Source organism: Penicillium paradoxum, assembly GCF_028828445.1.
Source record: "Penicillium paradoxum strain IBT 22861 chromosome Unknown utg000002l_segment0_segment0, whole genome shotgun sequence".
Classification (NCBI taxonomy): Eukaryota; Fungi; Ascomycota; class Eurotiomycetes; order Eurotiales; family Aspergillaceae; genus Penicillium; species Penicillium paradoxum.
In genome coordinates, this window is record NW_026643180.1 from 3590301 (window position 1) to 3605146 (window position 14846).

At 51.3% G+C, this 14846-nt stretch overlaps 5 protein-coding genes across 5 annotated transcripts; 3 read left to right on the top strand and 2 right to left on the bottom strand.

The window, feature by feature from the left end:
- Positions 1–26: 26 nt before the first annotated feature.
- Positions 27–1704, bottom strand: N7457_001284 (URC4/urg3 family protein; the record flags this gene model as incomplete). Its single annotated transcript, XM_057172330.1, has 4 exons — positions 27–110; positions 166–761; positions 814–1303; positions 1366–1704. The coding sequence occupies 4 exons, from the start codon at positions 1702–1704 to the stop codon at positions 27–29; spliced, it is 1509 nt and encodes a 502-aa protein (XP_057036233.1).
- A 3548-nt stretch (positions 1705–5252) lies between these two features.
- N7457_001285 (UBA/TS-N domain protein) lies at positions 5253–8008 on the top strand (the record flags this gene model as incomplete). The annotated part of the gene is made up of 2 exons (XM_057172331.1): positions 5253–7835; positions 7907–8008. The coding sequence occupies 2 exons, from the start codon at positions 5253–5255 to the stop codon at positions 8006–8008; spliced, it is 2685 nt and encodes an 894-aa protein (XP_057036234.1).
- Positions 8009–8313: 305 nt separating this feature from the next.
- trm61 (tRNA 1-methyladenosine methyltransferase subunit GCD14) lies at positions 8314–9810 on the bottom strand (the record flags this gene model as incomplete). The annotated part of the gene is made up of 1 exon (XM_057172332.1): positions 8314–9810. One exon carries the CDS (start codon positions 9808–9810, stop codon positions 8314–8316), a length of 1497 nt encoding a protein of 498 aa, XP_057036235.1.
- Positions 9811–10041: 231 nt separating this feature from the next.
- Positions 10042–12616, top strand: N7457_001287 (cysteine--tRNA ligase; the record flags this gene model as incomplete). The annotated part of the gene is made up of 2 exons (XM_057172333.1): positions 10042–10422; positions 10487–12616. 2 exons carry the CDS (start codon positions 10042–10044, stop codon positions 12614–12616), a joined length of 2511 nt encoding a protein of 836 aa, XP_057036236.1.
- A 622-nt stretch (positions 12617–13238) lies between these two features.
- Positions 13239–14514, top strand: N7457_001288 (transaldolase family protein; the record flags this gene model as incomplete). The annotated part of the gene is made up of 7 exons (XM_057172334.1): positions 13239–13269; positions 13329–13372; positions 13422–13550; positions 13613–13721; positions 13782–14013; positions 14069–14396; positions 14452–14514. 7 exons carry the CDS (start codon positions 13239–13241, stop codon positions 14512–14514), a joined length of 936 nt encoding a protein of 311 aa, XP_057036237.1.
- Positions 14515–14846: the final 332 nt, after the last annotated feature.

A 14846-nucleotide genomic window follows, 5' to 3' on the forward strand; every position in this document is an offset into this window, starting at 1 on the left:
ATCAATTAAAATGGGAATAGAGGGTATTAGAAGACAGTGCCGTCAGATCGTATCATGATAGGGGGCTCCTTGGTATTTGGTCTGGAAACTTCCGCAATCTCACGACCACCCTATAATGTCATTGTTAGAGTTGACCCTGAAAAGAACGAATCATAGGTGGCTTACCTTCCAGGTCCCGGCTTCAAGCATTTGTGCTAATGTGAGTGGCTGTTCAGAGCCCTTGAGCCCTAATTGAGTGTTGACCTCGTCTAGAAGCTCATCCAGGAATCCAACAGTCACTGCTCGCCATTCAACGATCAGGTCGTCGTCGGCCGAGAAGAGAGGAGCAACCTCGACACTGGGCTGACCCTTGATCTGGGCATTCTCTTTATAGGCATCGATTCCTCGCTGCATCTCTTCTGGTTTCAGACTCAGGAGTCCCAAGTCGATAAGAAGTCCTCCATTCCGATATTCAGGGAGGCCTGTTAAAAGATCGCTGCCGGCGAAGTGGATGAGCATCAGTTTCGACATTGGAACCATGATCGAGTAACAAAGCCATTGTGTTAATTTGTGGAATGGAACGATGCTCTCCCATTGCTGTGCAGGAGGAGACCTGGGCATATCTGAGCATTTCCAAGCATCTCCAATCGAGACACCATCGATTTGTGTTCGCGATGGGGGCCAGATGGTAGACAAGCCATCCATCAGCACGGACCATAACGTGGTAATCGGAACAATAGGCACGGAGGAAGCAAGAGTTGAAGGATGACCGAGCAGATAATCTAGTTAACATTAGCAGCTGATCGAGCACATCTCCGCCCGAAATCGCCTCACCTAGCATATTTCCCGGTCTGGCGTCGACTCCAAAGAAGTCTTGGTTATTCAGTGCCTCGGATAGCCGCGTTAACAACCCCGAGCGACCTTCAATACCAGCCAACGGGTTTTGCTCTGAATGTTGCATTCCCTTGGCCAGCACCTCGACTGTAATCTTTTTTAATCCTGCGCCATCCACTTGGCATGGTTCCGTCGGATCACTGCTGAACAGACCCGACTTGAACATTTCCAGACTGGCAACTGCCAAGCCCTCGCTGCGCGAGTAGACCTTACCCGATTCTTTCGATCGGTACGACCACTCGTTTCCGGCGCCGGCATCAAGCAACACAGAAACCACAAACAAGTCAATCAAACGGCGCGTGCGTTCCTGCGCATCAATTCGGCTCGGCCATGATTGGAGGAGCTGATTAATGCGCGGTCTGCCACCCACGTCGAAATGCTGCCAGCGCCCATGCGGCGGAATGCTCTCATAGTCCGGGGCATAATCTCGCTGGAAATCGGGAACCAGGTTAGCGTAACCTCGGGTCATGATCCAACGTCATTTTGTTTTACCTTAATAATGGAGACGATATAGGAGGCGGTAGCTTCGAATTTGCTCATGTCGACATCGAAATGGTGCAGTTGATTCTTTTTGGCTTTGTTTAGGACGATGTTGGAGCGTTCGCGCACTGCATGGATGCTTCGTAGATACCCGGCCGGGTCCAATGCTGGGTCTGGGGGTCTGGCGATGGGGAGTTCTGGAATTGAGGCTGGCGGGCCGGTTCCCTTGTATCCTGGCGATCTCAGGGATGTATTTGAGGTGCGAGCACTGTTGACGGAGACGAAAGATTCCTGTTCATCTCGCTCGCTTTGAATTGAATTCTTGGAATCTTTGCGCTTGAAGAGTCCCATTGTCGCGGGAGTCACACACACTCCAAGGCACTCGGAAGTTGAAAGGGGGCACCAGAGGAATTCAAAGGGAGGGGCGAAAAGAAGTAGTTCAAAGAGCTCGTAAAGAGGGGGAAGTGATGTTCTGATGGGTTTTATTTTTTTCTTAATCCCATCACATAATAAAAGCTGGGTAAACTAAGTAAAAATAGGTAAAATAATAATCCCAGATGGGGGTTATTTGATTTTCTAAGGCGGGGCTTGACCGGAGCTCTATTAACATATCTTAGGATGAGAATGTGTCATTATGGAGTTGATTTAGGGGGAGGGGTCTGGATCGAGTTGGAACATTGGAATTTCGAGAGAACGAGAGCGAGAGGCAAAAAATAGAAGAAAAAGAAAAAAAAAAGACGTGAAAAGCCAAGTGCAACCCACTATTAGTACTTTGGCATACAAATTGCCGGCACAGAGTACTGACGGTGATTTGCCCCTAAAGCCAGGGATATACTCCCAACATAGTCGACATAGAGGCTATTGTGTGTCCGCAGGATTCCCGAGCGGCACACACCTGGACCGATTGCCGCAATAGGTATGTCAATCGTTGGCCCCGCCGTCTGCTGGGCCAGTCGGAATGCAAGAGAATCAGACTATCAATTTCCTCTGCCAGGAGCGAATCACAACCCGATCGAATGGAAAGCGGGAAAAGTTGGACAATGCAACTTGTAGTTCCGAGGCGCCGCCAGGTGGTACGTGTAGAGATTAGCTCGGATATCGATCAGACCATGCCATATCCGGGAGGAATATAGAGGCCGCGGAAGAGAAGGAGAGATATGAGCACGACGCACGGACTAGCGTACCGTTCGAAAGGAAAAAAAAAAAAGAAATCAAATTCAAAGAAAATCAAAGAAAATCAAAAAAAGGCACGGCTTGCCCTGTGCGGAACCCACTTCGTGCCCTGAGACATGAATGGTCAGCTATCGCGCGTCAATTCTCCCGTTTTCTGACTGGAAAGCACTCATGTATGGTGTAGATCAACCCGTTCGTCTCCCGGGTGGCAAAGAATCCTATAGATCTCCTGATGTGATGTGGAATCCGCCTGACTTGTGGGAGTTCACATGTAATGGCCCATGTACGGAGTGATAGGAGTGATACTGCGTACACAAAAACCGGAGAATTGCCTGGGGATTGTGATGCCTGTCCATCTTGGAACACGGGTGATTCTCCTCCACTCAGGTCTCTCCGCTGTAAGGGGAAGGTGTCTCTGTCCCCCATGTCATTTGGTGTATAATTTCCTCTCTGTCCACATGCTATTCACATAAGATGAACTGTAGCATATCCCAGAGTCCATTGTTTCACCATAGCCCCCATTCGCCCCTCATTTGGGAAATGGGGATAGTGTTTCCGTACAGTACTCCGACGTCGGGTCCATATGCAGTCTCCATGATAGAAGAGTGGATTGGGGGTCTCGGAAGAATCATACTGACATCAAAGGACAGGGGAATCCTGCTAGGTACAGGGATGTCCGGACCGTTATGCTCCCCCATTTTATCGACATTCAAGGACTAATGCGGGAAGCACGGGCCTGGCCATTCTACTGGGTCGTTTCAGGTTAACTCTGTTCATAAAGTCTCCGGATATTCTATAACTTACAACATACACAGCTTGCAGTCATGGTGCGAGATATCTCCTCACTTCCGGTAATTAATTCCCTTCTATCTCGCGGTTCATCTACCCGAAAGGGGGCTCCGCTGTCTAAAAGCGGAGTTCCGACTTTCCTTTTTCCCGCGAGATGAGAATTGACTTTGCGTGGAGACCGGCTCCTATTGACATAGGCTGGTCCCTTCATTCTATCATTTAAGTCTCTTGGCTGTTGGGCTTCGGGAGAACTCTCGGGGGCATTTACAGATTTAAGTTAACACTAAGGGCACATATGCACAGTGATCACATTACAGAATCTGTACTCCGTACTCCGTACTCCATACTCCGTACATGTAGGTAACCTTGAAGCTACCGTACGCATTGTGGCTGCATTGTGGCCACAGTCTCATATCCTAATTTCTCGCCCCTGTGAGATTATGCGATTCGAATAGAGAGAACCCACTATGGGAAATCACCAGATGGATTCACATTGTATGGGTTATTACGGAGTGTCCTCCGTACATATAACAGGTTAGATCCGTTCCGCTATGACTATAACGTGTCCTCCGTACGTGTTCTGGTAGCCCCGTACTATAGAGGATGATCCGAGGAATCATCTGCGGAGACTGCCGGTTTTACGTTGTCGCCCCACCGACAGGTTGTTCCCTAAAGCCTCGAGCTGAACTGTATCGGGCAGTTTGCCAATCTTCATTAGCCTGGGCACTAAGACATAAGGCTTTTCTTAATTCACGCTTTCTGCCCAACTTTAAATAATTCAGCGGCAATATGGGGGATGGGCTCCTTTCCGATAGCTTCCATGAGAGATCGATGGCTTTTGGGCAGTAAGTCGCTCTTGCATGATCAATTATTGCCCCTTTCCGATACCTGAGCGAGAACACATTAGTACATATCACCAAGTGTGGTCGACCTAAGGCTGCAGTGCGGTAGTATATTTCCGGGTTATTGACGCCCAAATCGGGATAGGATGCGCGCTGGCTGCCAATACCAAGGAGACAAGGAAAAGTCTTCTTTTCCTGGAAGAATGCAACAGACCGGGAGATCTTCGGTTTAGTTGCCCCGGTTATTCTATTTTGAAGAGATGACAAGTTAGCTTCCACAAGCGCTGTTCGATCTCGTAGGCCCAGTCTCTTCCGATTAGCCCCAGGAACTGGTGATCCCTTTCGGCTACCGAAGAACTCAACTCGGCTCTAGGGCTCTCTGTGCCTCGGGACAACTGATGATCATGAACCTTTTTGCCGCTTACATTATGAGCCACAGGAAGTGCCATGATCCATTGAAGCAGTGGATTAGCCGACGGAGTGGGGGCGGTTGAGACAGTCACGGCTGTCATCGTGAGGATACTTCCCAGATTGTCTTAGGGTGTGAAGAAGCTCTAGGTTCTGACTGAGATGTCTGTCGTTAGAAGGATCAACTGGAGACCTGTGAAGGTAAAAGAAGAGGGAGATCTAACGGATCGGGCTGGAGTTTCTCTCACATCGACGTCATTTTAGAGACCCAGATATACACATTTGGACCAGCTTAGCTCATGTCAGAAGGAACCAATTGGATCCTCAATTCAAATCGAATGTCGGAAACAACCAATTATTTACCTAAGTAGCTAAAGGAGCTGAGATTGCCTGAGATCAAAACCTAGAAGGAGATGGAGCTATTCCAGAATGCTTGCAATGCCAGAGATAAAACCGGCATCACGTGCCAGCCTCCGCGCGGTCTGGATCCCCCACATGCAGGGGGCAACAAGTGTTCTGCATTTTGCTTGATAGCAAACGGTCTTTGATATACTCTAATTACTTCAAGCTTCTTTTGAATTGTGAGCTGGTGAGATCATGGAAAACCTTCATCCCTTTTCCGGGACCTAACCCTCGTTCGAATCCACCAGACCTCACCTCCATCTTCTTGCGACAACTTCACCCAATATGGAAGATCTAAATGGCCTGAGTTGGTCCTCCGACTCCAAGAATCAGAGCAAGCCTCCACCGATGAGCTCTGGGTACCTATATCCCAGTATGCCATTCAATAGCGGCTCCGGCAGGTCTACCCCATTATCCGCGACATCGAACCGATCAAGCTCGCCCTCGAAGCCCGCCACATCTACTGGAGACAGCTTTGCAAACCTAGTTTCATTCAATTCTTCAGCTGGAAACAAGAACCTCTCTCTCATGGAACAGCAGAAGCGCTTGCAGGAAGAAAATGCTAAGAAGGAAGCCGACAACCGTCGTCGATTCGAATCGCAATACGGTGGCCAGAACAACCAATTTTGGGACAATCTGGAGGGACGTACACAGAGCCCCGCATCTATACCTACTTCACGGTCTGCACCGCCACCCCCGGAGGACGAAGATGATATTCTCGCCGCCTTCAATGCCGCTGCGCCAGTGGACGCATCGACTCATTTCCCAGTCCCTAGCTCTTCGAGATCCTCGCCTCAGATTGACATGAATGGTCGCCCCAAACCATCCAACGGGGGAATTGCCATGCAGGATAATACAGGGAGCATAGACGCTTTTGATGACGATGACCCATTTGGCCTCAACCAATTGAAGCCGAAGTCCGCTCCGGCTCCCCAGCCCGAACAAGGGGACGATGATGATTTCCTAGGTCTGCTCGGGAAGCCGGTATCGGATATCCCTCGCCAGCAGCCACCTTCCACATCTGCCACGCCCTCAGATCGTGGCCGAGAACAAGGTGCATCGCCTATGCCTTCCAATGAAGTCGATCGAGCTATTGCAGAGTTGATTGATATGGGATTCCCCGCGGATAAATCTCGACGGGCCCTAAACACCACGGAGTCTGGGACCGATGTGCAGGCTGCTGTTAGCTGGCTTCTTACCCAAGCCCATGCCGAGGCTAAGCAGAAGACTGGGGGACAGACTGGTGCTCCTCCTACCGATCGTGCCGGAAGGAGCGACAGCCATAATCGCGATCGACCTTCCTGGATGAGAGAAGAAATGCCAGAATCTCGATCACGACAGGACAGGCGGAGCCCAGCATCAGCAGACAAAGATCCTGCACAAATAGCTTCTCAGTTCGGTAATAACTTGTTGAAATCCGCCGGCTCACTCTGGAAGACCGGCAGCAAGAAATTCCAACAAGCGGTTCATGAGTTCAGCGCCGAACATGACCCTAGTCAGCCGCGTTGGATGAGAGATGCATCCGCTCCACACGACGAACCACCTTTACAGCCGCGACGCCCAGGTCGTGAACAGCCGGCTCAGTCCCAGGCCGAGCAGGACTTCACCAATGAAGCGCTTCTTCTTGAGTCTGGCGATGGGCGGCCTCAAAAGCCTCCTCGTTCCCGTGATATCCACCGACCCGACCCGAGAAGCCAGTCTCCTCGCAATCAACTGTCTCCTGATGCTTCTCAGCCAAGGCAGCAACCCAACTTCCTCCAGCGTCCATCCCGACCAACTTCCCAAGATCCCAAACCTCGGCTTTCACGGTTTGCTGCTGAAGAGCAGTCCGCGCAAGCCTATGTTAGTCCTGCTAGGCGCAAGCGACCCCAGGCACCCCCACCACCCCCCGAGCCTGAAGTCGACCTCTTTAGTTCTCCTGCACCTTCGGCCAGTCGTCCCCAGCCTTCTGGCCCAGCTCGGAATGCCACGCCTCCTACACGCTCCGCCTCTATTCCCGTACGTCCCAAAGCTCCGACACGATCCATTCCGCCTGTATCTCAAGAAGCGCTTCAATCGACACACCGCCACCGCGGAAAAGCCGCAGACTCATACAAGAGAGGCGACTACGCTGAAGCTCATCAGAGTTTCTCTACAGCCTTGGGCATGCTCCCTGACAAGCATCCTATTACAATTATCATCCGCAGCAACCGCGCCATGACAGCCCTAAAGATTGGCGAACCCAAGTCCGCCATCGATGACGCCGACATCATCTTGACATTCATTGGCCCATCCAAGGGTGAAGCCGAGGTAATCGATCTATGCACAGGCGAACCGCCTAAGCCCATGAGAGACTTCTTCGGCAAGGCCTTAATGCGCAAAGCCGAAGCACTAGAGCAACTTGAGCGCTGGGGTGATGCCGCGCAGGCATGGAAGCTAGCTGTGGAGTCTGGGCACGGTGGAAGCACGAGCATCCAAGGCCGAAACCGTTGCGAGAAAGCAGCTGGTATTAGCAAGCCCCAGTCCAAACCTGCCACCCCCGCTACGAAAAGACCTTCCCCCGCACCCAAGAAGCCTTCGGCTAGGTCCGGTCTCACAGCAACCTCGGCATCTGGTACAGACTTTGCAGCAGTCAGTCGTCTACGCCAAGCTAACGAGGCGGCTGAACGTGCCGACGAGGAAAAGTTCGCCCTTTCTGAAAGTGTCGATGCAAGAATTGCCACCTGGAGGAGTGGCAAACAAGACAACCTGCGTGCGCTACTGGGTAGTCTAGACTCCGTGCTGTGGCCCGAGTCTGGGTGGAAGAAGATTGGTCTTGCGGAGTTGGTCTTGCCGAATAAGGTCAAGATCCAGTACATGAAGGGTATTTCCAAGGTGCACCCTGATAAGGTACGTTCTATCCTTTGCTCTGTTACTATTGCCTTCATCTCATCTGATCATCCACTAACCATTTCTATTAGATTCCTACCACTGCTACTACTGAGCAGCGTATGATTGCTGGATCTGTCTTTGGAACTCTGAATGAGGCGTGGGATAAGTTCCGAGCTGAAAACAATCTCTGAGAACTCGTATCCCCGCGTTGATATTTTGATACCATATATGCAACGTTGAGCTTTCTTTTTCACCTTTGCAAACCAATATTTACATTTTATAGAAGGCGGAATGATAGCTTTGTCCTATAGAATATTCTCAACTGGGCCTTTGGATGTGGCTTTGCTTCACTATGATGTTGGAATAGATAGGATGTAATTACAAGGCCTCAAAGCAACAGAAACCGCCGTGCCTCTATGTCTTCCAGGCGAAAAAGCCCCAATCTAGTTATGAAAATTCTATGCTAACGAAACAAATCATTGGTATACACTCGTACTCATGCCTCGGTCATCTGTTCTTCGACCTTTGCATCCTTTGCGTCCTCAGCCTTATCCTCTGATTCTGGCTGTGGCTGTTCTTCTTTCTCCTTCGCAGCATCACGAAGCTTTGCCCTTTCAATAGCAGCAAGTCTCTTCATTTGCTTCTTGCTAATCTTGGGCTCATCATCAGGCTTGACAACCTGCGCAGAGGGCCATTGACTCCTGCACTTCTGCTCATCTTCCTCAGACCAATCCCGAGGCAGAATCGCAAAGACCAGGTATGAAGTATGAGTCTTGAGATCAGGCTCTGAACGGTGTGTCAAGCGACCTTGAGCATACACGGGAACATCGGACTTTTCTTTATAAGATGGCGTCTCCTTGACAATAGGTTCGTAATCTGGCTGGTCTCTGTTTTGTCGGTGGTCGCGGATGAGCTTCGCGCGCACTTCATCGCTACGAAGCTTTTCGACTGCTTCCTCGACGGTCTTGGGGTATACGGTTGCTCCGCGCACGCCCTCAGCATCGAGCCCGATGCGTTCCCGCTTGACATCAAGTCGACGCTGAGCAACCTCCACCATGGAAATATTGAGCCATGAGAGCTGGCGCATAGTGCGGATCGTGCGCTCTGCCTGCTCAAGACATGGGGAGAACGTGCACAGATAGGCGGGCGATTTGGGGTCGAGGGCCGACTCGCGTCCATCAGGAGGATTGCGCACAAGGTGTTTCAGCGCGAGCCAAGGAGCGGGCAAATCCAGGAAGATCGCATTGGCCTTGGGCGATTTGCCGGTTTTGGGATCGCCTAGCAAGAATCCGTCTTCGTAGACATCGCGGTGTGTAGCCTCGACCATCCCATCAAGACCGTGATCTCTGAGTTCCTCCTGAACCTTGCCCACGCGCTGTTCGTGGAATTCGAAACTGCATACCTTTCCGAGTCGTCGTCGTTTGGTCGCTTGCTCTGTCTCGGGATATCCATTGAATACGGCGCGAGCGGCGGCGTGTGTAAATGAGCCACTGCCGGCACCGGCTTCAATCACTGTGCAGCCCGGCCGTGCGCGGAGTCGGTGGAGGATGTAGCTGTAGTCTGGGGTGTAGACGACTTGGGTGCGATGCGGAAGAGATAGGGTCCATGCCTCGGGTGTTGGGGCGAGAATGTGCAGGAATCCACTGTCTGCAGCGACGGGAGTCCTCAGTAATGGCTTCTTCTCCTCTTCGTCCTCCGCGCCTGGTGTTGCTGATCCATCGAGCTCCTCGGCCTTGCGCTTGGTCGCTTTGCGACCGCGAGAGCCTGTGTCGACTTTAGAAGCGACGATTTGCGAGCCCCACGGCTGTCCGATCAGAGTGCTATGAGGGAATGAGCCGAAGCGGGTGTTGGTGACCTTGCCCTCCCAATAACCCTGGTTCTCATCGTCATGGTCGCGGAGGATCGTCGGGATGATTTGGTCGCGTCGCAGCTGCAAGAGGGCGAGGCTATCTTTGTCGGATATAGCGTTCCTCGTGAAGAATGGGGACGGCATGTTGAGTGAGGTCGCCGAGAGTAAGGAGTATCGTTAATCCCTAACTTGATGGAACTCGTTCTCCGCAAAAGAAAAAATGGCCGTCATGCTAATTGCCTGATCGGGCCATCAACTAGGGCTCAGGGCTCGGTCATCCCATCCTCCGTTGCCGCCAATCACAGCGAGTCTGGAGCATGACTCGATCTGGTCCTTACGAGCCCCTCCCCCTCCATTGCCTTTGTTTTCTTCTTTATGCTTTCCCCCCGCCTCTCACTTCTCTCCTTTCCTTTCTCTTCGCCGTCCAAACAGCGGTTACTATTGTCGGTCGCTTCTTTCAGGTCCATGTCTTCTCGCCAGCAGCCGCCATGGCGGCAACCGGCTTCCAGCCCGGATGCGCAGCTCCCTGCGTTGAAGGTTTGGAACTCGTTGACCAAGTCTAAGACTCCCTTCGTCCCGATCGATCCTGCAGGAAAGAAAGTCGTTTGGTACGCGTGCGGACCAACTGTTTACGACGATGCGCATCTCGGACACGCCCGCAACTATGTTAGCACCGATATCATTCGGCGAATTATGCGCGACTACTTCAAGTTCGATGTCAACTTTGTTATGAACATTACAGATGTGGATGATAAGGTATGCCTTTGAGCTGCTTATATGTGCTACTATTTGAAGAAAGGCGACTCAAAATTACCTATAGATCATTCTCCGTGCCAGACAACAACACCTGTTCAATGAATTCGTCGCGATCAACCCTACTATTACCCCGGAGGTCCTCGACACTGTTAATAAGGCTTTCATCGCCTACCTGAAGAAGAACCTCCCCTTGCTCGACTCCGAACTTCCTGCATCGAAGTACCATGATGAGGTCGGAAAAACATACGCGACTATCTTGAACGGCGGAGCTTTGCCAGGAAACGAGAAGGCTGGTGATGATGAGGCCAAGGTCAAAATGCACATCAAGACGGCTGCATCGGCCGCCAAAGTTATCGCGCAGGCAGAAACCCGTGATAGCTCAAGCGCCGATCCTGCTCTCTTTGCTGAGTTGTTCTACTCGAGCGCTCAAGATCTTATCCTGCCTTACCTCGATGCCCTGAAGGGTGCACTCGTTGATGCGGGTGATCACAGCATCTTCACAAAGTTGACTAAGAGATATGAGGAACGGTTCACCAAGGATATGCGGGATTTGAACGTCCTTGACCCCACAGAGTTGACTCGTGTGACGGAATATGGCGATGAGATTGCGGCTTTCGTGGAGCGCATTGTCAAGAACAACTTTGGATACGCCACAGAGGATGGATCGGTCTACTTCGATATCAATGCCTTCGAGGCTGCGGGCCACCCCTACGCTCGACTTGAGCCGTGGAGTCGGTCAGACAATAAGTTGGCTGCAGAGGGCGAAGGCTCTCTGGCTAGCAAAACCACAGAGAAGCGTGGTGCTTCCGATTTCGCTCTCTGGAAGTCCTCGAAGCCAGGCGAGCCAAGCTGGTCCAGCACTTGGGGCAAGGGCCGCCCTGGATGGCACATTGAGTGCTCAGCTATGGCATCAGCTCGACTGGGTAAGCAGATGGATATCCACTCTGGTGGTATCGATCTCGCTTTCCCCCATCACGATAATGAACTGGCTCAGAGTGAAGCTTATTGGCACAATAGCCAAGACCATGGCCACGACCACGGCCACGACCAATGGGTCAACTACTTCCTGCACATGGGACACCTGTCCATCCAAGGATCCAAGATGTCCAAGTCGCTGAAGAACTTCACTACCATCCGCGAAGCGCTCGACCGGAAAGACTGGTCGCCCAGAAGTCTGCGCATTGTCTTCCTCCTGGGTGGTTGGAAGGACGGCGTTGAGATCACAGAAGATCTGGTAAACACCGGTAGCTCTTGGGAGGAAAAGGTGAACAACTTCTTCCTCAAGGTGAATGATCCTACAGCTCTCCAGTCGTCGGGCACCGACACCACCTTTGCTGCTGATCTGGAAGCGGCCAAGAAGGCCGTCTATGACCAACTCTGCGACTCTTTCAACACCCCCGCCGTCATGGCAACAATTTCCGAACTTATCTCCAAGTTCAACATTGTTGACAAGGCTACCGTGCCCCCTCAAGATGTTCAGGCTGCAGGCCAATGGGTGACCTCTCTGGTCAACATATTCGGTCTCAACGGCACCGCCTCTGCCGACAGCACTGAAATAGGTTGGTCTGGCATTGACATTCCCGAGGAGGCCAAGGCCTACTTGTACCCGTTGTCAGCTATGCGTGACACCCTCCGCGAAGCCGCCCGGTCCAAGGCTGGAATCTCTGCCAAGGATATTGAGGCTGCCGTTGCCCAAGCATCAGCACCCCAGGAAGCTGATGAGTCTGCCAAGCCATGGGCGGAGCTCTTCTCCAACTTCCGCGCCAAGGTCGTGTCTTTGGAATCCTCCGAATCTATTGGCAAGGACATCCTGTCCCTGTGCGACCGGGTGCGAGACATCGACCTCTTCGATGTCGGCATCGCTCTCGAGGATCGTGAGAACCAGCCCGCCCTGGTCCGTCCCGTCACCCAAGAGATGCTCAAGGCACGGGAAGAGAAGGAAGCCCGTGCTCTCCAGAAACAGGCCGACAAGCTCAAGAAGGAGCAGGAGGCTCTCAAGAAGCTGGAAAAGGGCAAGCTGAGCCACCTGGAGATGTTCCGCACCAATGAATACAGCACCTGGGATGAAGAAGGCATGCCTACTCGTGATGCTGCCGGCGAGGAGATTACCAAGAGCCGAGCCAAGAAGCTCCGCAAAGACTGGGAACGCCAGAAGAAGGCCCACGAGGCGTGGTTGGCCGCTCAAGCTAAATAAGGGGCATAAAAGAAAGCATTTAGTTTAGATATCTGCATGTATTTTGATAGGTATCTCGGTATTTTGGGGGCGGGTCTACACTTTGCATCGCGGGGCGTTTCTCTCGGCATATATCATTTCATTATCTTCTTCTATACAATGCGAATATTGCCTCACCGGGATCCTTCAATCTATATCTCTCTCGGTGTGATTCTGCTACAACTGCTAGCGGTCACCATGTTGTGTGACTTGTCTTGAATTTCTTGATTCGCATGGCCCAATTATCTCATACTTCCGTCATATTTCCCGAATTACTCCCAAGCCATGCCAGAAGTGTGAGTCGATGCAGAGTTCATATGATTCATGACGATCGCACGATCGCCCATCAAGCTACTCGGGCCGAGCAACATTTCCGTGCCACCTGGCTAATGGAGCCCCGGAAAGGCTACTTTAATAAGATACTCATATGGGGCCATTGGTCCGGTGGGATGCCCATCTTTCTTGGTCCTTTTGTTTCCCCCCCCCTCCTTTTCCCGTCAAACCCCTGGTTCGGTTACGAGTTCGCTAGATATCTCCTTCTAAATCACCCTGTATGTTCAGGATGGTAGTCCAGACAGGTCTAGATTATATGCGTTCGCGCACGATGGTCGACTGCGATACTCTGGACGAAGAGGGTGAGTAGAATGGCCTCTTTGTAGATTGTATCGTTGTCGAATTACTGATGCCTGTTTAGTTGCCAAGTCCCTAGGTCCGTTTCAACATTGCACTTCCAACCAAGTAAGCTTATGAAGATGCTGCGGGTCGGGGTAAGAAGTTAACCTGGTAGGCTATTGCATTCGGCGAGCTTTCCAAACCAGCACGAGCGCAGGTTATTGCGGCGTCGCTGGAAGATGCGCATATGTTGTATGCGAAGTACGCGCCCATGGGGATTGAGGAATTGGCCGTTGAGGTTGCAGTGAGCTTTTCTTCATTTTTGGCGTGGGAGGAAGAAGGTCACTAACGAGGAATGAATGCTAGATGGTTCGAATGGCGATTGGGATGGCACAGCATATTCGTGGACTTGTCCATGTGCAGGTCAACCCTTACTACTCGTACTCCCCGGAGAAGATCGTTGACAATGCGCGTCGTATGCTCCACTCTGGTATCGTTCATATTCGAACTCGGTACTGATTATAGTCTGCTATAGGGATCGTGCAATTGTCTCAGCATATTCAGCCCGGCTTTGACACGGCTCGCATTTGTATCAAGGTCCCGAGCACATGGGAAGGAATGATGGCTTGTCGTACCCTCGAATTGACGGGCATACACACTCTAGCAACCACGCTATTCAGCATGGCTCAGGCGGTCCTGGCCGATGAAGTCGGCTGTACTTATGTTGCACCCTATGTGAATGAACTGAAGGTGCAGGTCAACACAGGGTATGTGGCAACTCGATTGATGAGCTTATGCATATCTGACCATTTTATTCATCAGTCTCGTGGACAATGCGAAATTGCTTCCCCTTTGTGCAGCCATCCAGAAATACTACAAATCCATCAATTCTACCACCAAAGTCCTCCCAGCAAGCCTAACCTCTGTCGAGGAGATCTTCTTCCTTGCTGGCGTGGATCACCTTACTATCGCACCGGATTTGTTGGCACAGTTGAATCGGCCTTATGCAGGAAAAACCAAGTCGCTATTTGATATGGACCCAACTCTTCCGATTCCCGCGCGGGGTATTTCCTTCATCAATGACCCTGGGAGCTACCGGATCACATTTGCTCGAGATCAAGGTGGTGCGAGTCAGATCAAGTTGACTGAGGTAGGTGCATCTACGAAAATATATCGATTTTGAAGCTGCGCTGACGTAGGCCTAGGCTGTGAATATCTTCTGTGATTTCCAGGACAAGTTGGAGCGACTTATGAAAGCTGCTGCGTGAGATAGGCCGATGACTGCTCTGCCCTGCATGAATAATTAATTACTTTTCTATCTAATTTAATCGAGAAATAGCTGACCTCGGGAGGATATAATGGCAAATGAAGCTCTTCATTCGAGAACTAAATCGCTCTGTATACTTCTGGTGCACGTGACCCGACGTCATCCATCTTTCATTTGATTTCTTTCTTTTCCCGCACCTTCAATTGCCTTATTCTTGACTGAGACGAAGCTGGATTTCCCAGCGATTGCCTCTCTTCGCACCATAGTGTCTTCTTATATTGTGTCGCTTTTCAAACTTTCCTCCGAGAGACTGGGGATTGAACCATACGGTTC